This window comes from Perognathus longimembris, chromosome 2 (assembly GCF_023159225.1).
Source record: "Perognathus longimembris pacificus isolate PPM17 chromosome 2, ASM2315922v1, whole genome shotgun sequence".
NCBI lineage: Eukaryota > Metazoa > Chordata > Mammalia > Rodentia > Heteromyidae > Perognathus > Perognathus longimembris.
The window spans coordinates 38,823,809-38,847,846 of record NC_063162.1 but is presented as its reverse complement, the minus strand read 5'-3'; the positions used below and the strand labels follow the sequence as shown (position 1 = coordinate 38,847,846).

Here is a 24,038-nt window from a genome sequence, read left to right as displayed (position 1 = left end):
AATAAGGGGGAAAATATGAAAGCCGATTCATGAATTCCCTAGAGAAAATCTAACAATCTATTAGATATGGATAATTTATCAAGTGTAGGAAAGTCTACACTCCAAATGCTTAGTAAAGATCTACAGCAATTTGTAATATGACTCTAAGCAAATACTTCTAACTTCCCACACAAGTTTCTGCAGAGTATAAAATGAAAATAACTCATAGGGTTATCATGAGGCTTGAATACATTATGTAAATGGTGGGATTTTAAAGTTATAAGGCATAGTTTAAAGATGATGATGATGGAGATGATGGTGATTGTAGTGATAATGATAATAACATTATTAGAGCACAGTGGACCAAGTAGCAAGGCAAGGTATGTTTTCTCATTTAAATCTTTCAGTAGTTCTTTAAGGCATACTTACTTACTATTATTATGCCTATTTTACAAATAGGAAAATCAAGGCTCAAAGATGTTAAGTAAATTATTGAAGAACAAATAGCTAATAAAAGGATTATACTTTACTTCCTATGGCTAATATTGCTTTTTCCCCCTGTGGTTATAAATTTTACACTTAGAAAACATAATTCACAATAGTTTTTTTTCCTTAAATTGGCTCCAATTAACACAATAGAGTTTTCAACCGCCTTATTAAAAGTCTGAATAAGACTTCAAAATGCATAATTCAGTTAGGTGCTTGGTGAGGCACCAGCCAGCTTTTTTCTTTCCTAAAATAATGTAGGTTTTTTTTTTAATCTTCTGTTTCAGGCCAATAAAGAGAGGGGATATTTTGCCCCCAGAAAAAGGCCGTGAGGTGGCCAAGGAACTTGGTATCCCATATTATGAGACAAGTGTATTTGACCAGTTTGGAATCAAGGACGTGTTTGACAATGCAATCCGTGCAGCACTAATTTCACGCCGGCACCTGCAGTTCTGGAAATCCCACTTAAAGAAAGTCCAGAAACCCCTACTTCAGGCACCTTTCCTACCTCCAAAAGCCCCTCCACCGGTCATCAGAATTCCAGACTGTCCTTCCACAGGGACAAATGAAGCTGCCTGTTTACTGGACAATCCTCTGTGTGCCGATGTCCTGTTCATTCTTCAGGACCAGGAGCACATCTTTGCGCATCGAATATACCTTGCTACCTCTTCTTCCAAGTTTTACGACCTTTTCCTAATGGAATGTGGAGAATCCCCAAATTGGGGTGAGGGAGTTTGTGAGCAAGAGATGCAGAATAAGGATTGCATGATGAATCCTGATCCAGATGAGGAAGGGCAGGAAGGCCCCCCAAGGACGCCACAGGCTAATGATGAGATGTTCTCAAGCAAGGATTTGTCAGAAAGCCTGAGACTGGATGCAGAGGCCACTGTTGCTGAGATGCAGAATTTGTCAGACTGGAGTAAAGGGTTCATCAGCATACACAAGGAAATGCAAGTCAATCCTATCTCCAAACGTGTAGGAACCATGACAATCGTCCAGATGGACTCATCAGTACAGTCAGGCCCTTTCCGGACCTTGCTCCAGTTTCTATATACAGGGCAACTGGATGAAAAAGAAAAGGATTTGGTGGGGCTAGCTCAGATCGCAGAGGTCCTAGAGATGTTTGATTTGAGGATGATGGTGGAAAATATCATGAACAAGGAAGCCTTTATGAACCAGGAAATTACCAAAGCCTTTCACGTCAGGAAAGCCAACCGGATAAAAGAGTGTCTCAGCAAGGGGACCTTCTCAGGTGAGCAGGGCCTGTGGTGGAATCATGGAGCGCTTCAATGGCATTTTATCAAGCATTACCAAAATGAGTGGAGGACAGGATATTGCTGGTGACACAAGTGCCATTTTCCCCCCATGTATATTTGTAAGCTATAGATGCCATCTTATCACATTTTCATTCTACTTCAGGCTATTCTCCCCAGCTTGCAAAAGGAGAAGCAGAGATACAAAGAGATTAATATGTACATGGTAACACAGGTAATAAGTGGTAGAGTGAACATTGAACCCAGTCTTTCGTGGCTGCACAAATCTGTTCCCTAAATTGTCATAGCTGTTCCTCAGGACAGATCAGATGACTCTGAGCCTATCCTCAGTCTATTTGGTCCTTGAAACTCCCTCCCAGGGTCCATTCATGACCAGCTCTCTTCTCCTTTGGCTCTTTAGCAGTGACCTCAGGTCCTCAGGCTATTGAAGTCCTGGAGGCAAGTTGGTGACCCTTCCATTCCCATGAAGGGTACCTTGTCTGTTTCCACCCCTCTTCTCTGTTCTCCACTCCTTGACCCAGCTCCTCCATGGAGTTTTCTTCCCTTTGTCTTTGATAACAATGCCATATACCACTCTTCTGCAACTGCTTAAGCACACTACTATAAGTAGACTACTATAAGTCTGGGGAACTGATTCTGGCTTGTAAGAATGTACAATCTTATACATTTGCAGTATTTTTATTCTTAATTTGTCCTCTGGGTGTGAATGATTATGAATGTCATTGTAAAAAATTAACTTCATGACTTCTTTTTATGTGGGCATTTCTATTTTGGGCTTTATCGTTCATCCCCTAGAATAGTATATTTAGTAAGTGGTTGCTTTATTAATTTTAATTTTTGCTTTATTTAATGTTAATTTTAAAGCTTATAAGTAATATTTACTCCAAATATTTCCTATTGAGGTATTGAAGCAGTCTTGAAAGTTAATCAAATGAACATAGTACAAACCTGTAGGAAATTACGCAGTGTACTTTCACTAACTTAGTTGGATATATCATCCTCTCCTTGGGCTGAGACAAAACCAATGTGGGATTAGAACCTCAGTGGGATTTTATTTTTTTTCATGTGAAATCAGCACCAGGTACCAGTGGCTCATACCTATAATCCTTGCGATTTAGGAGGCTAAGATCTAGGGATTGTGATTTGAATCCAGCCCAGACAGAAAAGTCTGTGAGATTCTTACCAATAAACTATTCAAAAATAGCCAGCACTAGAGCTATGGCCCAAATGTTAGAGTGCTAGAAGCTAGAGTAAAAGAAGCCCAGGGACAGCCCCCAAAGCCTGAACTCAAGTCCCTAGACTGGCACATACACACAAAAGTCAAATACAGTTTAAAGATAATTGGGAAATTTGAATTTGAGTAAACTAGTGAATGATATTAAGGATTTATTTTCAGTTTCCTTAGGTGTAATAATTATACATCCATACATATTTATAATATGTAGCATAATAATCTTATTTTTAGAAATTCATAATAAAGTACTTAGAAGTGTCATATTACCTACTTAAAAACTCTATACACATATGCCTAGATCAAACACTGCAAAATGTTGCCAATGGATAAACTAACCTTGTACAGACTGAACATCCCTAGTCTGAAAATCCAAAATCAGCAATGTTCTAAAGTCCAGAACTTCCCAGCAGCAAGTAGTGGAAAATTCTCCACCTGTCTTCATTTGACAGGTTACAGTCAAATATAGATACACAAAAAAATCGTGTCTAAAATTACCTTTACGGGCTGGGAACACGGTACTCTACGTGGTAGAGAGCTTGCTTATCAAGGACAAGGCCCCAGTTCCTGTTAGCAGAATGGAGGAGAACGGAAAAGGAATAGGCCGCACTGGATCATCAACAGGCGAGGACTGTTTATTCAGGAACAGCGAGGGGAATAGACCTTTGCTCAAGTTTGGAAGTTGTGCCAGGGGTGAATTTGGGACCAGGCTTATATGGAGTCTGAGCAAGGAGGCAGATATTATTGAAAGCACCACTAGATCTAGGAAGTTGGGGCTTTTCTGTTTGGCCCACAAAGGGTTGTTTACAGCTGAGCCTTGGTAAGATGTCCTTCTTGCATATCGAAGCAGGTTCGCATATTGAGGTTCCACCTGGTGTATGTATGGGTCTGAGGCAATAGGGTGGAGGTCAATCCTTTGGTTCCAACCCTTGTAGTGTCAAATTTCACAGCAACGGGATATTTATCATGTATATGCAGATATTCCAAAGTCTGAACAAAGCCAAAATCCCTAAATGCTTCTGGTCCTAAGCATTTCAGAAAAGGCCTACTCACCTTGTACTCTTTCCACTCTTTCTGTTTGAAGTTTTTCTGTGACATTTTGGTTGAGAGAATTTTGGTTGTGACCCTATATGTATTTTGGAATGTCTTCTCAATGTGGAAGTTGGCTGTGCCAAAAGTGGAGGCCGATGCCATCAGTGAGTAGAGGAGAGTGAGAGATAGAGGTTAGTGGATGGGGGGAGAACAAACATCGTGGCTTGAGCTCTCAGCAAAGCTGGATCATGGCTGTGTTTCCCTGATTCTTCAGCAGACGTGACATTTACATTGGATGATGGAGCCATCAGTGCCCATAAGCCACTGCTGATCTGTGGTTGTGAGTGGATGGCAGCCATGTTTGGAGGATCCTTTGTGGAAAGTGCCAAAAGTGAGGTAAGTGTCTTACTAAATGTCTGGTGGCAACTTTCCTGATGTATGTGTCTACTTAGGAAAAGTGTTTATTGAGATGACCCCAATTCTCAACTACTTCCTTGAAATAGCTCCTTGAGACACGTTTGAGTTGTAGATTTCTTTTTGCTACTTCCGTAGCTTAAGACCTAGGTATTCTTCTTGGTTACTCTGGTAAGCAACCTAGCTTTTCGTATTTACATATTTTCTCAACCATGAGGCATGGTAAGCTATACTGTCTACAGAGGGTCACAACATGATATCCAAATCATGTATGAGCTGGGCATAGTAACACATGCCTTGAATCTCAGCTACTCGGGAAGCAGATGGAGAAGCATCTCAATCTGAGGAAGGCCTAGGCAAATGCCCAAGACCCTACCAAGAAAACAAACAAAAGCAAAACTCAAAAAGAACCAAAGGTATGACTCAAGTGATAGACTACCTGGAGGTGTGAGGTCCTGAGATCAGTCCCTAGTACAAAAAAATCCAGAGCACAAGGGACAGGGATGATTTTCCAATTCACAGGAGTAAAGCATTCTTCAGCCACATAATTTCCAAAAGCATTTGTGCTCCTAGAACAGAGCAAACAGTATCTCAGAAACTCTGTACTTATCTTTTCACAAACTCTGTTGGAAAACAATTCTATCCAAGCACTTCTAATTTAGTCTAGGGGCCAACAAGGACTTTTGTTGAGTTTTGCAACTACTTTTTTAACCTCATTTAAAAAAGCATGGGGACACCCCATCAAGTTTATTGTCCTAAGAGGCTTGTTTTGCTTATCTCAGCATCTCTCTGAACTTTCAAAAGAAATACAGAAAACAATAGCTAACTTTTCAAAAGGGGTGCTTATGGGAAATCTGAGCTCTCCCATTGTGACCTGGGACCCTGCATTTGCATCCTCAAGTGGGGAACCAATCCTAGAATCACAAGCCTGGGATAGCTGGGGTAGAGAAGGTCACTAGGGCATCCTCCTGCTTCCAGAACAAACTTCAGCTTCTCCTAAACCAGCTCCCAGCACAAGGCTGTCTGCTGTTTTAGAGGAGAAATGTTAGAATTGCCCCAATAACTAATTCTGGTGTCTGACAAGCTCTATAAATCAGGAGCTTCTCACTTGTAACTACAGCTGAGTCTTTCTAGTGTGGTCAGTGGTATTGAGAGCTTTATTACTTAGACGGTATAGCTCTGTGTGGCCACCTAGTTAAGCACTGTGGAGCTAAAATAACAACCACTTCATTTATAAGCTGATGGTCTTGGATAACTGACTTAACCTTTCCGAGCTCCAATCTCCATCTGGAAGACCCAATAATACCTCTCAGTGTGTAAGTCAGTACTTGTCAAGCACTTTTAAGCCATAAGTAAATGGTGTCTGCCACTAGTGCTAGTTGACACCGAAGATGTTCCTTACTTCTGGGGAAATTTTGTGGTAACCACTGATTAGTAAAACCTCCTCCGCTTGCCATTTTATTGACTTCAGTTGTCAGAGAGCAAGATCTGGGAAGCTGGCTCCTGGTCTTGTTCCAGCACACTGAAATGCCTCTGCTGATGGCGCAGCAGAGAGCCTGCTGTTAACTGGGCAGAGCAAAGTTGATCAAGGTCAGGAACCCAGGCACAAAGGGACACTGTCAGCGCTGACCTCACCAATACTAATCCCCTTTATCCCTTCACAGAATGGACTGTAATCTTCTCCAGATTAAACTGTACATTCTAGGTGACCAAAACAAAAACTTGGCAACTAACCTGAATACACATGTGGGGTTTTTTCACCCTCCTGGAGGTGGCCACCTGTTTAGTATGCCATCCTGAAAGTGTTGTACATCGAGAAAACAGAAGCCATATTTTGAGAAGTCTAATCAGGCGTCTTTACTAGAAAGCTGGCGACTCTTGTCACAAAGACCTGCAGCCCCATGAATATACTTAACACTGTCAGAAAACTGTGCCATGAGAGCAGGACAGGAAAGAAAGAACAGAAAAACAATACCAACAAACCAGATCAACTCCAATGGCGGGCTGAAATGGGATGCCATGTTGAACAGAGGAGAGCCAGGAGACACAGCACATGAGGCGTGCAGGCCCTGCCCTGAGCTGGTCTGGGCCTAAATAGAGTCAGGGGCAGAGGGCTTGGTCACAGAAAACTTGAGTGTCTCTCAAGTTCAAAGCACAGAACTGACTGACCCAGCATCCTATAATCCAGGTCTATACCCCTTCCTCTAGGAATTCAGGCATGCCCATTACCTGGGAGGTGGGATTTTCCCTTCCTCCACCATGAAGACCAGATGGCACCAATTTAACCCAATTCCCTATCCACCTCATGGCCAAGATGCACCTGCCAGATCTAGCATCCCTACTTCATAAGAACTAGGTCACTCACTTCTTAGACCTGCCCCTGGGCTGGCTGGTATGCACATGAAGAGTCAAATCATTCAAAAGACAAACCCATGGGATCAAGTAACAAAATTCTGCACCAAATTATGTCAGCCAATTGTACCCTAAGAATGCCAGTCACTGTGGACATTTCCATTCTTCTCCTACAATGGTTACTGTTGAGGATCCCTGACTGCTTAACAGAAGCATCCCTTCAAAAACTATTATGAAGGGAAAAGGGAAAGAGCAGCTCTCGGGTAGTGAGAAACATCAGAACATTGAGGACACCACAAGTTTTAGAGCAAGACTGTTCACTGTAATCTGTTATCTCCTGTTGCCAGAAATAACTTCTTTTTCACTTAAAACATCAATTTTCACATATGTGTTTCTAATAGGAATTTATGTATTCTTTGAAGGAGGAATTTGAAAATACTTAGCAAACAATCCTAAAGTACTATTCAGATTACTTTTGAAACCCAGAAACAGGAGAGAGGAAAGGAGAGAAGAAGGAAGGAAGAGGAGAGAAGAAAAAAGGGAGCAAGGAAGGAATGATAGGAGGAAGGGAAGAAAGAAGGAATGAATAAAAGGAAGGAAGGAACCAATCTAAATATTAAAAACCATTCCTGAAACAATACTTCATTGTTCTATAACTCTAACCATTGCCATTAAGGACTTTCGGTACTACACAGCAACTCAGAACATAAACTTCAGAATTATACTTCCTGAGCTTAAACCCCAGTCACTGCTTCCTGGCTTTGTGACCTTTGAAATATGACTTACTGTTCCTGAACTTCAGTTTCCTCACCTGTGAAGTCACAAAATAATAGTCTTCCTCCTAGTGTGGATACAAGGGCCAAATGAGATCACGCGTATGGATAGCTATCGCTTCTCGGCCTTTTGGCTAAGATCAGGTGTGGAGTATGGATAGCTTAGCACAGTGGCCGGTGTGGAGGAAGCCTTCTAGTAAGGTTAACTTTTGTAGTCATCCACATTCCAGTAGGAAGGCCAAGTGGTACTATTTATTCTATAGTACACCAAGGTCTGTCTCACAGGGTGAGTTAGAGAACTAGAGTGCCTACTAAAGAATGTACATCCCCATTGACCCAGGGTCCACCCATCTAGGACTGAACCTCCCAGACATTCCTTGCCCCTACCTTTATGTAGACAACACCCCACATACCCAGGGAAACAACCTGAGGAATCCTACAAGAAACAGCACACCATCCCCACCAACTGATCCAACCATTTCAGATGCTATGAATCCACTGAGACCTAAGCATGTTCCAGAAGTTCTGAGTCCATGTGGTTGTAAGGAAAAAAAATAATAACAGAATGTGTATGTGATACTAGTATTACCGATAAGACATCAAAAACAAGCCAGTCACTGTGGCCACAAAAGCGGTTGTTCATTCTCTATTTGGACATCTTGAAGAGTCGAGCTTCATCTTATGTTGGCAACAGAATAGCTTGCAGCTCCCCCCAAACCTGTCATGTTGCTAGGAGATTTCTTTCTCCACAATAGAGAGTTCTCAGGTACTTGGCAAGGAGGGCTCAAAATGCCCTCATACATTTACAGCCCATTTATCTGATTTACGCATCCAGATAACCATTTAAAAATTCCAAATCAGGCTTTGTCAGATAGCACCACTCCACTGTCATCTACAAATCAAACTGTTATGTTTACAGCCGTAAATATTGGGTGGCTTCTCTGCGCAGTCTCAAAGCAGGTATCTGAGACTTGCCAGCACAGACTCACAGTGTTGGGATATTTATAAGCAGTAGAGTCTAAAACTTTCTCCAGTAAAATTCAGCTTTTCTTATACTCTTTCAGATATATCTCCCAAACATAAACAAGATGTCAATGCAAGCAGTGTTGGATTATCTCTATACCAAGCAATTGTCCCCCACCTTGGATCTGGACCCTGTGGAGCTAATTGCCTTGGCAAACAGATTTTGCCTGCCACACTTGGTTGCACTGGCAGGTAAGGCTGATGGCTTGGGCTGTGTAGTGTGTTAATGTCACATTTATCAAGGGGAAAAGAATCACATTTGAACAAAAATCAAGATTTCCAAGGAATCAACATTTGTTTTTCATCTCCCCTCTTCCCCCCCTCCCCCCCCAAAAAACAGAACTGACTTACATATGTGATACAAGCTGATCAAATGTATCAGATAGTCTCATCCAACATCCAATCATAAGTGCCTAATGTGGGGGCAGGCCCTGTTTGGTGAAGCTAATATAAAAGTGAGTAATGCAAGACCCCCTCATGGAGGTATGTCACGTGAAATCATTTGTAGACTTGGGAGTTTGCAATAAAACTATCATGTCAACAGTATCATCAAAATGTTTGCATGAGGTTTAAGGCAGGAAATGCCTTAGATTAGACCAGACCCATGTTACCTGTTTCCAGACCTGACCCTGCCACTCAGACATTGGCCTTTAGCTAACCTGAGTCCTGCATCTCAGTGTTCCCCCTCCTTAAACTGGGGATAATATTAGCTGCCATAGAGTTCTTAGGAATATTAAATGAATTATATATAAAGCCCTGAGAACAGTGTCTGGCACGTAGTAAGCATTATGTAAGTGGTTTTTCTTAAAGCTATTTCAGAAAATATTCTGACATGGCTGTGTTCATTTTGAGGGAAAAAAATGAGAAAAGGGAAGATTTGGCTTAACTTCAAAAATCTTACTGCAATTCCTAAATATGTTCAGTTAGTTAAGCAGAAAGCAAGTCTATATAAAATGTAAGTACTTAAATACTTTTTCAATGAAAAAAAAACTTGCTGCATTCTCCAATGGGGTCAATGAGCAATCTGGGTGATGGCCACTATATTTGATGGATCCTAGTAACTATGAAAGCAGAGCAAGACAGTTCCTGCCTTGTTCCCGCACATAGACAGGTGCATTCTTCATAAATTCTCACTGAATAACTGAGCCAGTGGACATGAGCATAGAGCAGTCCAGCCCAGCCCATACACAGTTCACTTCCTGACAAGACTTTAGATAGACATGAAATTCCTCTTTGTCCAGGTTTCTCCTGTTCACAAACCACCTGGAAATCAAAGTCCTTCACCCTCCTTCTTCCCCAATAGAAAAATGTGAAACATCACTATTGGATTCTTTTAGGTCTTTTTAATCAATATACCTGAACCCTAGATCTAAATGACTAAACTACTTATTGTTTATACACTAACTCCAGAAGACTGTAGCAGACAATTCATTTTGTTTTTACCAAGTATGAGTTCCAGCCCATCTAACTATCCACAAATTTTACAAGTATTTGTCCTTTGAGGATCATTAGAAATGACCAGAAGTAATTTTGACAAGTGTGTCAAACAGGATTTGTGGTCAGTCTTGGCATTGTGCCTTTTATTTTTTTTGCTTAAACATTACATCTGGCATGGATAACATAGTATTGAGTTTTCCATAAAATAATAATAATAACTGACCCAAAGAAACTTCTTGAGTGAACTCTAGGCTTCTCTATTGCTTTTATTAAATGTTGTTATGGCTATTATGACTATTTAACAAACAGCTTCCCAAGAAGATTCCTTGAATCATTTATATTATTTGAGCACGGTCTATTGCACAGTATTTAGAGCATCTTTATGGAGTGTTTAAACCTCAGTTTCTGGAGAGAAAATGTTTTAGAATCTAGTGTAAAATGAATGCCAAGTGTTGCAGTAACTTAAAATTTTTAAACCCTGGTGACTTATCTGAGAAATTGAGTTTCGGATAATTTTGAGTCCAGCTGGGGAGGGCTATAGCAAACAAACCATGCTGTTTGAGCTCCCATACTGATGAGATGAAGATGTAAGACTAACAAGTGCATAGAGCCTGAGCAGGAAGTATGCTTGATTTGAACAATGCAGACATACCTCTGAGACATTGCATAAACAATAACTGTTTTATAAAACTAGAGTGTTCAGTGTGCAATAAAGCAAATATCACATTAAAGTCAATTTCAGGAATTCTTTTGGTTTCACAGTAAATAGTGAAGTGATATTTACACTATAAGATTCTAATCTTAAGCACAAGAGAGTATTGTGTCTAAAACCAGTGTATACCTCCGCTATAAAATAAAAATTGCTTTTTTAACAATGCTGAACAATTGTCTGAGCCCTCAACTAGTTGTAATGATTTTGCTAATGGAGGGTCTTGTTTATGACTGCAATCTTTCACAAAAGAGTACTTGTAGCTTGTGGTTCTGTTTGACAGCATTTTACCAACAGTGCATTTTTTTCAAAAAAAAATTTTTGAAGTCTATATCTCCAACCCTGCTTCCTTTTTACCACTTAGTTTATATAATATTCAAATGTGTTGTCATTGCACCCATGTTCCCAGCATTTTATCCAAGAGTAATTTTTAACTGGACAAGCTGCTTTCTCAGCTCATCGGTTAGAAACAACACCTTCTGTACGTGTTATGTTGCATCACAAGATGGAATTAAGGCTGTAGTTCTTTTAGACATTCTCCCCATGGCTGGGAATATGGCCTAGTGGCAAGAGTGCTTGCCTCGAATACATGAAGCCCTGGGTTCAATTCCCAAGCTCCACATATATAGAGAACAGCCAGAAGTGGCACTGTGGCTCAAGTGGCAGAGTGCTAGCCTTGAGCAAAAAGAAGCCAGGGACAGTCAGTGCTCAGGCCCTGAGTCCAAGGCCCAGGACTGGCCAAAAAAAAAAAAGTCATTCTCCCCCTTCTAACTCGCTTGCTATTTCCATTCCTCCACTGACATCTGGAAGTCCTCACTCCTCCATGAGGACTTGGATGAACTTCTTCCAAATGCCTTTAATGTTGATATTTTGGCCTCTACCCATGACTCACAAATGTGCTTAGTGTCATGTAGAATGAATATTTTCCAGAAGGCTTCATTTTCTTTTGCTCAGATCCATCAGAGGAACCACTACCTACAGCAACTATATCCTTACTTAAATAGATTTCTTAAATCATAAGACTTGAATGGTAAAATTATCCCTTGGTCCATTACTGCAGAATGGATGTTTTGTTGGGCAGGAAAATGAACATTATGAAATTGAACATCTCTGTTAGAGCCCTCAGATGGCCAGGTGCATTGTGAAATAAATAGCACATATATTTTTAAGGGAAACTTTTCTCTGATCAGTAAGTCTCAGTAGTGGGCTTACTCAGGAAGCTGTGTTGCAAATACACATGCTGTCACCCAGCCTTTGCTCTTCCATTCATAGCACACAGGAAGAACAGACAATGTATATCTTGAGGGTCCAATAGTTTTCCAAGTAGAAAGTAGGCGCTGTCTTCAACTAAAGTTTCCAGTTGCATTAGCCCTTAAGAGACTCCGCTTGTCTGTTGAAGCTTCAGAGTCAAGCATAGACTTCTCTCTAGCTATGAAAGTCCTCAACGGGATCCTATCATTTTAGACTCTTTGTCAACACTGAAAATCTGTTGTGTATTGCTACCTTCAATTCATCAAGGGTCTTGTCCAGATATTTTAGATAACTTGCTGCAACTTCTACATCAGCACTTACCTATATTATGGAGATATCTGTTTCCTTAAACCTTATGAACCCACCTCTACTGGCTTCCACCTTTTCAGGTGCAGGTTCCTAAACTTTCTCAGCCTTCATGGAACTCAAGGGTGTTAAAACTTTGGTTTAGAATAGCATTTGACTTAAGGAATTATTGTGGCTGGTTTGATCATCATTTCAGGCCATTAAAACAGAGCAGATATTTCTCTTTTTTATTATGTGTGTATTCACTGGAGTGGCATTTTTTTATTTCTTCCAAGAACTTCTCATTTCATAATAATAACTTAACTCTATAATAGAAGAGGCCTAGCTTTAGATCTGTCCTGGCTTTTTATGTACCTTATTCACAACACGACAATCATTTCTAGCTTTTGACTGACAGTGAGAGATATATGACTCTTCCTTTCATTTTGAAGACTTATCATCCACGAGGATAATTTAATTAGCCTAATTTCAGTACTATATTTCATAAGGAGGTGTAAGGAGAGGAAAAGAAACTAAGGAATAAGCTCATCTGTGGAGCAATCATAACACATACAAGTATCTCTGAATTTTGCCATCTTCCCTGGGTCCAGTCTGTGGTGGCCCAAAGCAATTATATTAATAACAGCAGAACACACAGAATATAATGATGAAAGTGTTTGAAATACTGCAAAAAGTACCAACATGTGAAACGAAGAGATAAAGTGAATACATGCTTAAAAATGGTAACAGACTTGCTTGACATAGGCCTGCCATTAACTCCAAAGTAAAATCAAGTAAAGTGCACTGATTTGAGGAGCGAGCAAATATTAAGTTAGAAGAACAAGTCTTATGCTAGAGATGACATCAGCAACAAAGAACAAGAAATGTAGGACCAAGCGTCCATGCATCCATGCCAATCCCAGAAGCAGGAGACAACCCCCACAGAGGTGAAAAACAGCTCAAACTCAGAATCACAATCTGCATTCATCTTACAACACTTGGAAACAGATTCCTGAGCAGCAATCCTAGTTCTCTCAACTGGATTTTTGTGACATCTAATTGAAACTCTCCCCTACCTTTATAGCCTAAGAGTTGAACAATATGCCTTGCATCTGTCACTGTTGAATATATTCACATGTTTAATTCACCAAGTACAGCTGACTTCCAAAACTTTTGAATATTTCTAGAGTATTCCAGGAAGCTGCTAGACAGTCAGGAGCCACACTGTCCAGTAGAACTGTCTTGCATGGGTATAAAAGTTCTATACCTGCATCACCCAATATAGAAGATATATGGATTTTTGAGTAACTAATGTGCCTAGTGTCATTGAGGAGCTTTAACTTTATTCAACTTTTAATTATTTTAAGTAGTCTCCTTTGGCCTAAGGGCAGTTCAGATCTAGGGGATAGGGCTACTTCAGAAGCCCAGACAAAAGTTCCCAAAGATGATGGTGCAGTAGTCTAGCAAACACATGTGCACACAACACACACACACACACACACACACACACACACACACACACACACACACACCAGGTCAGAATCTAGCCTACATTCAGTTTAAGCACCTGCCCTTAGCAATCGGTGTTCCATGTAATCTGTCTCTTAAGTGGCTACAGACCAGGCCGTTGGGTGAGAGGCCTGGGCTTCAGAGTGTGGTTTAACAACCTCCTGTCCTTCTCTCCCCAGAGCAGCATGCCGTCCAGGAGCTGACTAAGGCTGCAGTGAGTGGTGTGGGCATCGATGGTGAAGTGCTCTCTTACTTGGAACTGGCCCAGGTTTGTAGCAGTTTTCCCATCACCTCTGAAGTGTGTTCAACCAGTTCATTCAATGCTGATAAAACATTCCTTTGTTGCATCTGTCTAAATAAAGATGTCACCACTGAGTCACAGAGGCCCCCTGTGTATACTGAGAAGATCTGAGAGTTTTACATTTCAGGCACCATTTACCCTGCTGGGCCTCCTTTGAAAACATAAGGACCCCCCCCGACCCCCCACACCCATACCAGTCCCACTTTCCCCTCAGGTGCTGACTACAACCATAGGAAAACCACTGGAGTAAAATAGAAGGAGGTTTTGTCTCTCTCCCTTCTTGGACATGTATTTGGCTAAGAAGACAATTTCTAGAATTCCATGAAGCCCTGAAATGCACTCCTCCCATACTAATGAACAGCTTGCAGGGGCTCTTCTAGATTTTCCACATTCGTTTTTGTTCATATCAACATCCATAAATCAAGACATAAACACAGTCATCTTCTACAGCAGCTCCAAGCTCTGGCTTGTTTTTTATCAAGTAACTTTCTAAAGGTGCAAAGCTAAGCTCTGCCTTGGTTTCTAGCCATAAGAAATGAGGATACTGAGTCACAACCTCTGGGGCCTTACAGAACATTCAGAGAAACAAAGGGGAAAGACTGTTCAAGAAAGAGCTCTGAAGAGAAGAGCCTCTCATAGTCCAAGATTCACATGCAGAATGATCTCATCTTTAGTATGACAGATGAACAGTGAGCTCACACTGAGGAAATAAATAAATTCTGCAGTCTTCTGCTTTTGAATTTGGCTTTCTTTATTCTTTCCCTGTGATAGAGCCTTGGGTAACTCTTAGGCAAGTTAAAGCAATATTTCTCAAGGGGGAGGAGATTATTCCAGGGAGAAGAAGGTGGCAGTGCAACAGGTGTCAGGCAGGCCATCCAACTGTGGCCATAGGAGATGGCTCAGATCCAAAGAGGAAGAAGGTGAAATAGGACTCGGAGCAGCTTATTCACTCTGAAGCAACGTTCAATAACTATTTGTTACTTTCTCCCCAGTACCAGAAGTTACAACCCAGGCAGAAGACATATACATGCAAATGGGATTCTCTGCCCTTAGGACAACCATAGGCAGTGAGAGAAACAAACAAAAATGATTAAAAACCCAATGTGAAAGCCAGTGAAAGCTGACAGACAGCCTATTGCAGTAGCATCAGCAAAGCCCCTGCCAACACTGGTGGTCTATGGTCTGAAATGTGGGGGGTTTGTCTACAGTATCTGAGACTAAATATCTAAGTAATTTTCAAAGTTTGCCTCAATGAAGTATAAAAAGAAATTTTGGAGTTTTTAAGGGACCACCCCCCAAGTTGACTTGGACATTTTCCAGTAACTAGCCATCATCGTAGAGAAAAGGGAATTGAGTCACAGTTGCAAATAGTACCAGTTCCACTTAGGATGATGATTTGCAGTTGTGTTTGTTTACTCTGTGTTCCCATCTGTCCCATCCTCCCACCCTGCCCCCACCCACACCTACACCCTGCATGGCAGTGTGGTTACTTGCTTAAGCCCTGACAAGCCTTCACAGGAAGAGCTTGGATGTTGTCTCCCACATCCTCACTCATTTGTTAGCCAGTACTCAGTGATGTGCTCCAACAGCTCACCGAGGAGGAAGTGGGAGCCTGGGAGCCAATCTCTGTGGTGTAAATACTCCTGCAATGGCCAGTTTTAACAACATGAATTCACTGAGTTAAGATTGGGAAAGAAATTCATGCTCTGTTACTCAGCTGTCTATCTGGTCCAGCCTGCCCAGATCACCCCTGGAAGGAATTGGAAGTATATCAGCCTCAAACTTTCCCAGAAGTTTGGAGGTGTGACTTTACCTCAAATGGGTTTCTGAGGAATCGGGCTTTGCTAGCTTTTCATAGTAGAGATGCCAGCCACAGAGGAAACACACATGAGGTTCTAAGATTTCACCTGGCCAAAGAACATCAGAGAAGGGAACAAGACATCTCCTGTCAGATCTTACCAGATGAGGGGGTGTTGGCTTGTGTTTGGGGGGCACTTGGTCTTTTTTGGTCACAGCAACCTTGGCTACCATGTCTCTGAACCTCTGTCTGCCAAGAAAGAAAGGGTAGAGTGTTTGGATTCCTCCCAGCTCTTCTTATGTAACCAAAGGACAGGTATAGGACAGTCATGTGTTCTGCAGTCTCCTCTTTCCAGTCTTTGGCCCCAGCAAGTTGGGCTCTGACATGTGACACGAAGTATTCCATTGCCCAAGCTTCCTTAAACAGAGATGACATCGCTGCTTTCTGCTGCTGGCTGGTGTCTTCCAGAGGGCACAGTGGCTTATCACTAGCAGGCCAGGTGGTGGGGGATGGTGGGAGGGTGAAGCATCCTTTAAACTCCTGATGAGATACAGTGATAATTTTGGTTGTCATGAAGGAGAGGGGTGAAAGAGGGCATGCCAGGTACTATACTTGATGGACATCAGTTATGGCCAGTGTCAAACTGCAAAATCAGAACAAGAATGGGGGTTCTATAGCTCTTTATATCTTTTCACTCTTGCAATGGTTTAAGCCTCAGTTTAAAGAAAATGTAGATGGCCACCAGAGGCTCACACCTGTAATCCTAGATACTCAGGAAGCCAAGATGTGACGATCCTAGTTTGAAGCCACCTTGGGGAGGAAAGTCTGTGAGACTCTTATTACCAGTTATCCACCAAAAAGCCATAAGTATGGCTCAAGTGCCAGAGTACCAGCAAAAAAAATGCTAATGGACAGCAGCCCCTGGGCCTTAATTCAAGCCCCAGAACAAGAAAGAAGGAAGGAAGGGAGGGAGGGAGGGAGGGAGGGAGCGAGGGAGGGAGGGAGGGAGGGAGCGAGGGAGGGAGGGAAGAAAGAAAGAAAGAAAGAAAGAAAGGAAAGATAAGATTCTAATTCTCCCATCCAAGCACTAACCAGGCCCGACCCTGCTTAACATCCGAGATCAGACGAGATCGGCGTGTTCAGGGTGGTCTGGCCATAGACAAGACACTAATTCTCTTTTGATCCCTTTTCTGCAGTTTCACAATGCTAACCAATTGGCTGCCTGGTGTTTGCACCACATCTGCACCAACTACAACAGTGTGTGTGCCAAGTTCCGCAAAGAAATCAAATCAAAATCTGCAGGTGAGAATGTGTGAAGTTGGTCCCCCTTTGTCCCATTCTCCTCCTCCCTCCCTGTGGCCATGGGTGAAGGGAGGAGGGGGCAGAAGCAGGGAGAAGAGCTTGCTGAGCAGAGAGCTTGTGGAGACCCCCTGCATCCCCACCCCACCCCCACTATGCCCTGCTACCAAGCATGCAGAGATGTTTGCCCTTCCTGACCTAGGGAGGGGTGGCCGGAAGCAAGCTTAGACTCTGAAACCAGACAGCTCTGAGTCTCTGTGGCCTAGCTACATGATTTATAAGCAAGAGATTCTATCTCTCCAAACTTGAGTGCCACAGTCTGCAAGGGATGCTAGTTGTCCCACCACCACATGAGCCTGAGGCCTCCTCACATAGAATAGGTAGTGATGGACAGAAATGACCATCTATATCATTCCCTTGCCAGAAAACCAGGAGTACTTTGAGCGGCACCGCTGGCCCCCAGTGTGGTACCTAAAGGAGGAGGACCACTACCAGCGAGTGAAAAGGGAGCGTGAGAAGGAAGATATTGCATTGAATAAACATCACTCGAGACGAAAGTGGTGCTTCTGGAACTCATCTCCAGCGGTGGCCTGAAGAGAAAGAGAGAAGACACCCAGTAAATGTGATACTTCACTTTTCAAAGCACTACTGTAAAATTAGTCTTCTGATTAGAGATATGACCGTAGTTCAGGTTTCAGGCACTGACCTTCCTCCACTATTGTGCATTTCTCTTCCTTAAGATCAAAGCACAAGCTCACCATCAATGAGCCTGGACAAAAGAAAAAGGGAAACTGACTCTCACTGCATTCCTTAAACTGATAGGTATATTTTTCTGTTAGGAAGCTTAATAAACTTTAGTCCGTTATTTTGTTTCTTTTTATACAGAAAAAAAAAATCCAGCTTTCATGTTTCAGATTCCAAATTGGAAGCTATTTTTATATGGTCTCTTGTATTTTGTTGAAACGAAAATACTATGTATTACTTTCTTTTACAGGCCACAAATTGACCATGAAGCTGCCCACAAGGCCAGGCATTATTACATAATTAGAGGGTTATCCTTTTGTTGTGATGTAAAGGGTTGGATTGAAATCCCCCAGAGCACAAGTTGAGAGTGTTTAATCTTTGTGCTGCTGGATAACATCGGTATAATTACCAACTCAACTCCAAGAATGTGTATTTACAATATTTGCTGTGTAAGTGCTAGTAATTACGTGGTTCTATGTGCCATGCAAAAATATAGTGATAGCAAATATTCTGTTGTTTAACATGTCTAGATTCAAGGTAATCTTTATAATCATTAGAAGGGCTTATTAAATCCCAGCATTATCCAGGGCAAACTCACTGGTGAGCCTGAATGCATAAGAAAAGCTAGAGCTAAAGCATTGGTGTTTGGATTGCTGTATTAGGTTTGTAGCTCTCCATGTTCCTTGGTCCTGCCATGCTTCTGCATGCAGACTCCATTGACTTGAACTGAGAGGAGTGAGGGACAAGGTCCCTCGACTTGTCCCACCATCCTACAGGCTGACCACCTCTTACCACCACAAACAGGCTTCCTCAAGTCTCTGACCTGCGGTCAACTTTATAAAGATGCAAAGTTTTAACTCTTTCCAGGGAAAATTCATGTCACTGCAGAAAGAAGCCAAGGCAGACCACCCACTCCTGCAGAAATACAGCAGGGCCTATGAAAGCACAAAGCTAGAGGCTGAGTCCCTGCCTTCTCCAACCCAGAATGAAATCTAATCCCAAGAGCCTAGGAAATGGTGCTATTGTGAGTTAGTTCTGACCCTTTGTCCTTCTGAATTTTCAGTGTTAAAATAGAAAGTAGAGTGTAGACTGGGTGAGCTTTCAAGAGGCAATTTAGATCATTGCTTCTTTGAATATTAAAATGTTACACACACACACACACACACACACACACACACGTTGTAAAGGGCAGAGCCCCATACCCGCCACAGGATGTTGTGGGTTGACACTGGGACTCTTTCTGTTGGAAGAAGGTCAACTTACTGATGCTAAGGGCTATTTTTGTTTTGTTTGTTGTTTTCTAACTTTCCAAAAGATGAAAAAAACACCATTTCAAATGCCATAGGCATTTGAAAATCTGTCTATATTACAGGTGGACATTTATTCCTGGCATTGGAAACATACCAGATATGAGAGATTAGAGAAGGCCACAAATGCATCACCCTCTCATGGCTAGAGGAGGGAACAGTGGAAGAGGGATGGTGATAAATGCATCCACCTTAATTTCTTTAATAGGGATGTGAATCATTAATGGAAGGGGAAAAAATAGGGGATAATTGTCAAGACTCTTGGAGAATTGGCATCTATCCATTCTTCAAATGATACAGGTTGAGTTTTCAATAAGTAGTCATAGTTGAATTTATACAACCAAAGCTTCCATTTGATTGTAATCTTGCCAAAATGCAATGGACATATAAATGAACATGGGGTATAAGCAATAATATCCACTAGTGTTGTTATCAGCTACTGTAACCAAGTGGCTGGTTCATTTGGTTGATGCTGATTATGGCCTTTAACCATGGTGGTTTGTTTTCATGTTTTTTATTTCTCAAAAAGCCAATAAAATTGTTTAGCTATAAAATGTCTCCAGTTTTGTTTGAAAGACTAGCATCATATCACATGAGTAATTTAATGCAATACCTAAAGATGTGGGTGGTAAGGGCTTGCCTGTGTGCACTCAGTGAGGAAGCAGCTTAAATGATGGTCATCTTTGATTGTCTGCAGAGATTTCCATGAGGCCAATGAGGCAGGTGGCTCCTTGCTCTTGGGTAGTACAGTTACGTCATTTGAACTGATGCCACCTTGGTGTGAGGGAGGGGGAACACCATCCCATCCTGATCCTCATGGAATGATCATAGTCAGGGTGTGGACATTTCTGCCAATGATCAACTGAAAAGTCTAGATTAGGGGTCTCAGAGGAAGTTTGAGAAAGACTGGGAAAATCTGTAAGCAATTTTTGGGCTTCTTAGTGGTATGCCTCTACCCAAGCTCAGGGGTAATAGAAGACTTTCCTGAGATCTTGGGAGCAGGGCTTTTCAGTGCAAGTTCTCTGTACTCTCTTGGGAAGGGGTGACCACTATGAGAAATAAGACATAGAAAGAAAACAATGGTATTTGTAGCACATTCCCACAGCTTTTAAAAGTGAGTGTCCTTTGTTATGGCAATCGGGCATGCAAATGGAGGCTTACCTGTAGAAATAGCTGGCTCTAAGTATCTCCTAGGCGTCCGGAAGGTCCTCAAGGAATTCAACTCCCCTATATTGACATGTGGGGAACCAAAAGTTCTAACTGAAATATTTTCACTATACATGCTCTGATGCCAAAGGTCAGTGATTATGATGCTTCTGTTCATACTTGCCTCAACTTTATGGCATAACCATCATCAGAATTCAGTTGTTCATCACTATGACATTAACTAAGTAGAATGAATTGTGCCAGTCAGGGGAGACACTGAGTCCTGAGCTTGAAAACGTTCATAATTTCTAAGTGAATGCTTATCTGCAAGCTGAATATTTAACAGGCTTTTCTTGAATTAAGGATTTTTTAAGGTGGATGGATGATAGGTAGGTAGGTTGGTAGGTTGGTAGGTAGGTAGATGATAGATAGATAAACAGACAGACAGACACATAGACACACAGACACACACAGAGACCGATAGACACAGACACACAGACATACACGAGATATAGATCTCCTAATTGGATGCTGAGAGACAAGCTACAGTAATTTTTTTTTCTGGAAGAATGCAACTATTGCATGAAAGCTATGGAGGTAAAAGTCAAGGGCAAATGTTTGTGTTGCATGTATATGTGTGAGTGTGGTAATCAAGCAGCAAAACAAAGCAAAAAGAAGGGGAAAAGGGAAATAAAGACAATTTAACAAAGAATGAGAGAGAAGATCCATTGACCAAAACTACAGGAGTTGAATTAAGCAATCTGAGACAGATGTATTATTTTCCAGAGAGCTAAATTATGAGATTATCACCAAACATTATGTTTGAGTTGATATATTTGTTTTAATAGTGGTTTTGGGCTGAATAAACAGCTGCTGTACCACATGGGTCCTTTTGCTTTAGTTATTTTTCAGCTATGGTCTTGTGCATTCTCCTCAGACCAGCATTAGATCATGGTCCTCCTATGTATCTGGGATTACTGATATGCACCACCAGGCCTGGCTTGTTCCTTTGAATAGGATCTCTGAGTTATGGACAACCCAACTTAATTGATTTTCTCATAAAGAAGTTGGTCTCTTGAATTTTCAATTAAAGGCAGGTAATGTGTGCATCAGAAATGATTTAGCATTAGAAAGGTGAGTGGAGGCGCTGTGTGGCACACTTAGTGCCATGCAAAGCAGGGCTCTGGAGAAGCAATGTTATTTCACTTGGCAGAAGTTGCTAATTCACCCTCTGCTGACATTGCCTCAAAACTGGCTATTTTTACTTGAGACATTTAGATACATGGTGGTTTTTTTTTTTTTAAAACCGGGTTAATGTACAGGTGCTCTTCAGTTATTTATAGATATTGTCTAAAATACAAGGAAATGATTTATGGACAGATAATTCCTGTGTAGGAACCAATTAATCACACAGTTGCACATCCGCAGACTTGAGCGTGCTATAAACAAGAGTAATGCACACAAAGGAACTGGCCAGAGATTCACTCCTGGTGCCCCCTGTTTCCACAGTACATCTTTGTAACATAGATCCCCAGGAGACTCAAGATGAATTAGGAGCTACCTCTCTATGTGGCCCATGGAAGGAGTACTAAGTTCTTGGAATCCAAAATATGCTCCCAATCCCCAAAGCAACAATGATGAGTTATTGCAGGTGATCCATAAGGAAAAGGCTGGGCTGCTTTCTTTCTGCTTGGAGGCCAATGGACATAGTTTATTTCATCCCAATATGAGACATATACCCTTAGGATGATTCATGAAGGTCCTTATCACAGTGCTACACTCACAATGCATTGCATTTATGATGGGGAATGATCCACAACTTCTTTGTGCTTTACTCTTCTGGGAAATGGGAGCAGATTCATCTGAGTTTGTGGACACAATATTTTTCCCATAGTAAATATTTAGTAAACTGTAAGCAGAACAAGTGAAGTTGAACTTGTGTATTCAGCATGTTGTAAAACAAGACAAGAACCAAAGTGAGGAAACCGTACAAGTTACAGAACACAACAATTCGGTCTTCTCTTACCATTCTCTTCAGTCTTCTAATTAGTGCTTCATGACAGTTATTAAAGAAGTTAAAAAAATAGATTTGCAAAGAGCTAGGCATGGTAGTACGGAGAAGGCTTACTTCAAGGTCAGCCTAGACAACACAGTGAAACACTGTTTCAACAAAAATCAAATAAAGAGGGAAAGAGAAAGGAGAACTGAAAGGAGTGAAGGGGGGATGAAAAGTGAGAGTTGCTGAGGGAAAAGCTGGGGATGAGAACATGAAAAGGAGGACAACTCTATTGCTCTAATAAGGTTGGACTGTCACTGGGCCCAGCTTGGCTGAGCCTCTGAATCATTAAAACACTTTCTTTTTAATGCCTCCAAACAATTTTTTTCTTCTTTGATGATTAGGTACAGAAAGTCTAGTTCATGATTGTCTTGGTTTGTTTCTTCTTGTTGCTTTAAGTGGAAATCCATAGTCTGGGTAAAGATTGTAAAGGTCTCTGGCACATAATTCTGGGGTCTGGGAAGTCTAAGAGCACACATGGTACCACAGCTGTGCAGCATCTGCTACATCTTAACATGGTGGAGGGCATCACATGGTGTCAGAGCCATATGCACCAGCATATGGGACCAGGATGTCCCATCCTCTTCTCACAAAGCCACCAGTCCCATCATGCAGGTCATATCCACCCTTATCTAGTTACCTTCCAAAGACCCCACTTCAAGTATCCTATGAATTGGGAAATTAAGTAGGAGAGGGACATTTAAGTCATAACAGCGACACTCCTCAACTCCTCATGCTGTCTTCCTCAGCCAGTGCAAGACACTTTTTTTGCTTCCTCCTCTTCCCTAACTCCACTCCTGCATTGTGTTCAATATTGTTTTTAAAGATGTGAGCATCCTTCATACAGTTTTGTTTCCTATGCATACAGTTATTCAAATGGAGCCCCAGTAAAATTCCACACTGTTATCTACTTTCCTGGCTCCATATTGGCTTGGAAACCTAACTGTGTTACAATATATGCATCCTGTCCTTTGCCTTCTCTGTCTGCCTAGTGTTCGATAAGCTAAATCCAGCACATTTTTTTTCTCATTCCATTAGTGATAGAGCTACTAATCAATTACTAGCCTTGGGACAACACAATGAACTTCCTTATACATGCCCTAGGGTCCAGATCTAAAAATGGATTCTTGTTCTGGAATGAATCAAAGCCTTCTAAGATAATGGACCCATGTGGGAACACTGGATTAGGTGTTCTGGTAGGAAATTTTTTTTCCTTTTCCAGGATTAAGGCAACATGATGAAGCAGAATTCAAAGTCATAAAGATGTGACAGGCTCTGACCCAGCCCCGAGACTTTCTGTTCTCTGAATAGCAAGAGGAGAAACTAAGTTTAGCTTTCTGCCACCTGAGAGGCTCATAGAGGCTTTCGTGATAGTGAAAGTGGTGACCTATGGGAATCTGTCCCACCTCTCCTTGGTATTTTGTGTCTTCTGTCCCCCATGAAAGACAAGAGGCCCAGGTGACTTCTCAGGAGCCCATTGAATATGAAGACTCTTGCTTTTCTACAGTTCAGAGATCCCTAGCTGATTTAAAATCTTCCCAATGTGTGCAAGTACAGCATAAATATGTACAAATGTTATTTGTTAATTATACCTTCAAACTCCAGGGGAGCTCCCTAGTAAATTCGTACACA

At 41.6% G+C, this 24,038-nt stretch overlaps 1 protein-coding gene across 9 annotated transcripts in view; it reads left to right on the top strand.

The window, feature by feature from the left end:
* Rhobtb1 (Rho related BTB domain containing 1) overlaps positions 1-17,932 on the top strand; it is a 122,025-nt gene extending 104,093 nt beyond the window's left edge. For all 9 annotated transcript variants that reach the window (XM_048338845.1, XM_048338846.1, XM_048338844.1 and 6 more), the window contains 6 exons: positions 753-1,717; positions 4,280-4,398; positions 8,606-8,756; positions 13,935-14,023; positions 17,051-17,156; positions 17,578-17,932. In XM_048338845.1, the coding sequence (XP_048194802.1) occupies positions 753-1,717; positions 4,280-4,398; positions 8,606-8,756; positions 13,935-14,023; positions 17,051-17,156; positions 17,578-17,747 (1,600 nt within the window). In that variant the 3' untranslated portion in view covers positions 17,748-17,932. The remainder of the gene's footprint in view (positions 1-752; positions 1,718-4,279; positions 4,399-8,605; positions 8,757-13,934; positions 14,024-17,050; positions 17,157-17,577) is intronic.
* Positions 17,933-24,038: the final 6,106 nt, after the last annotated feature.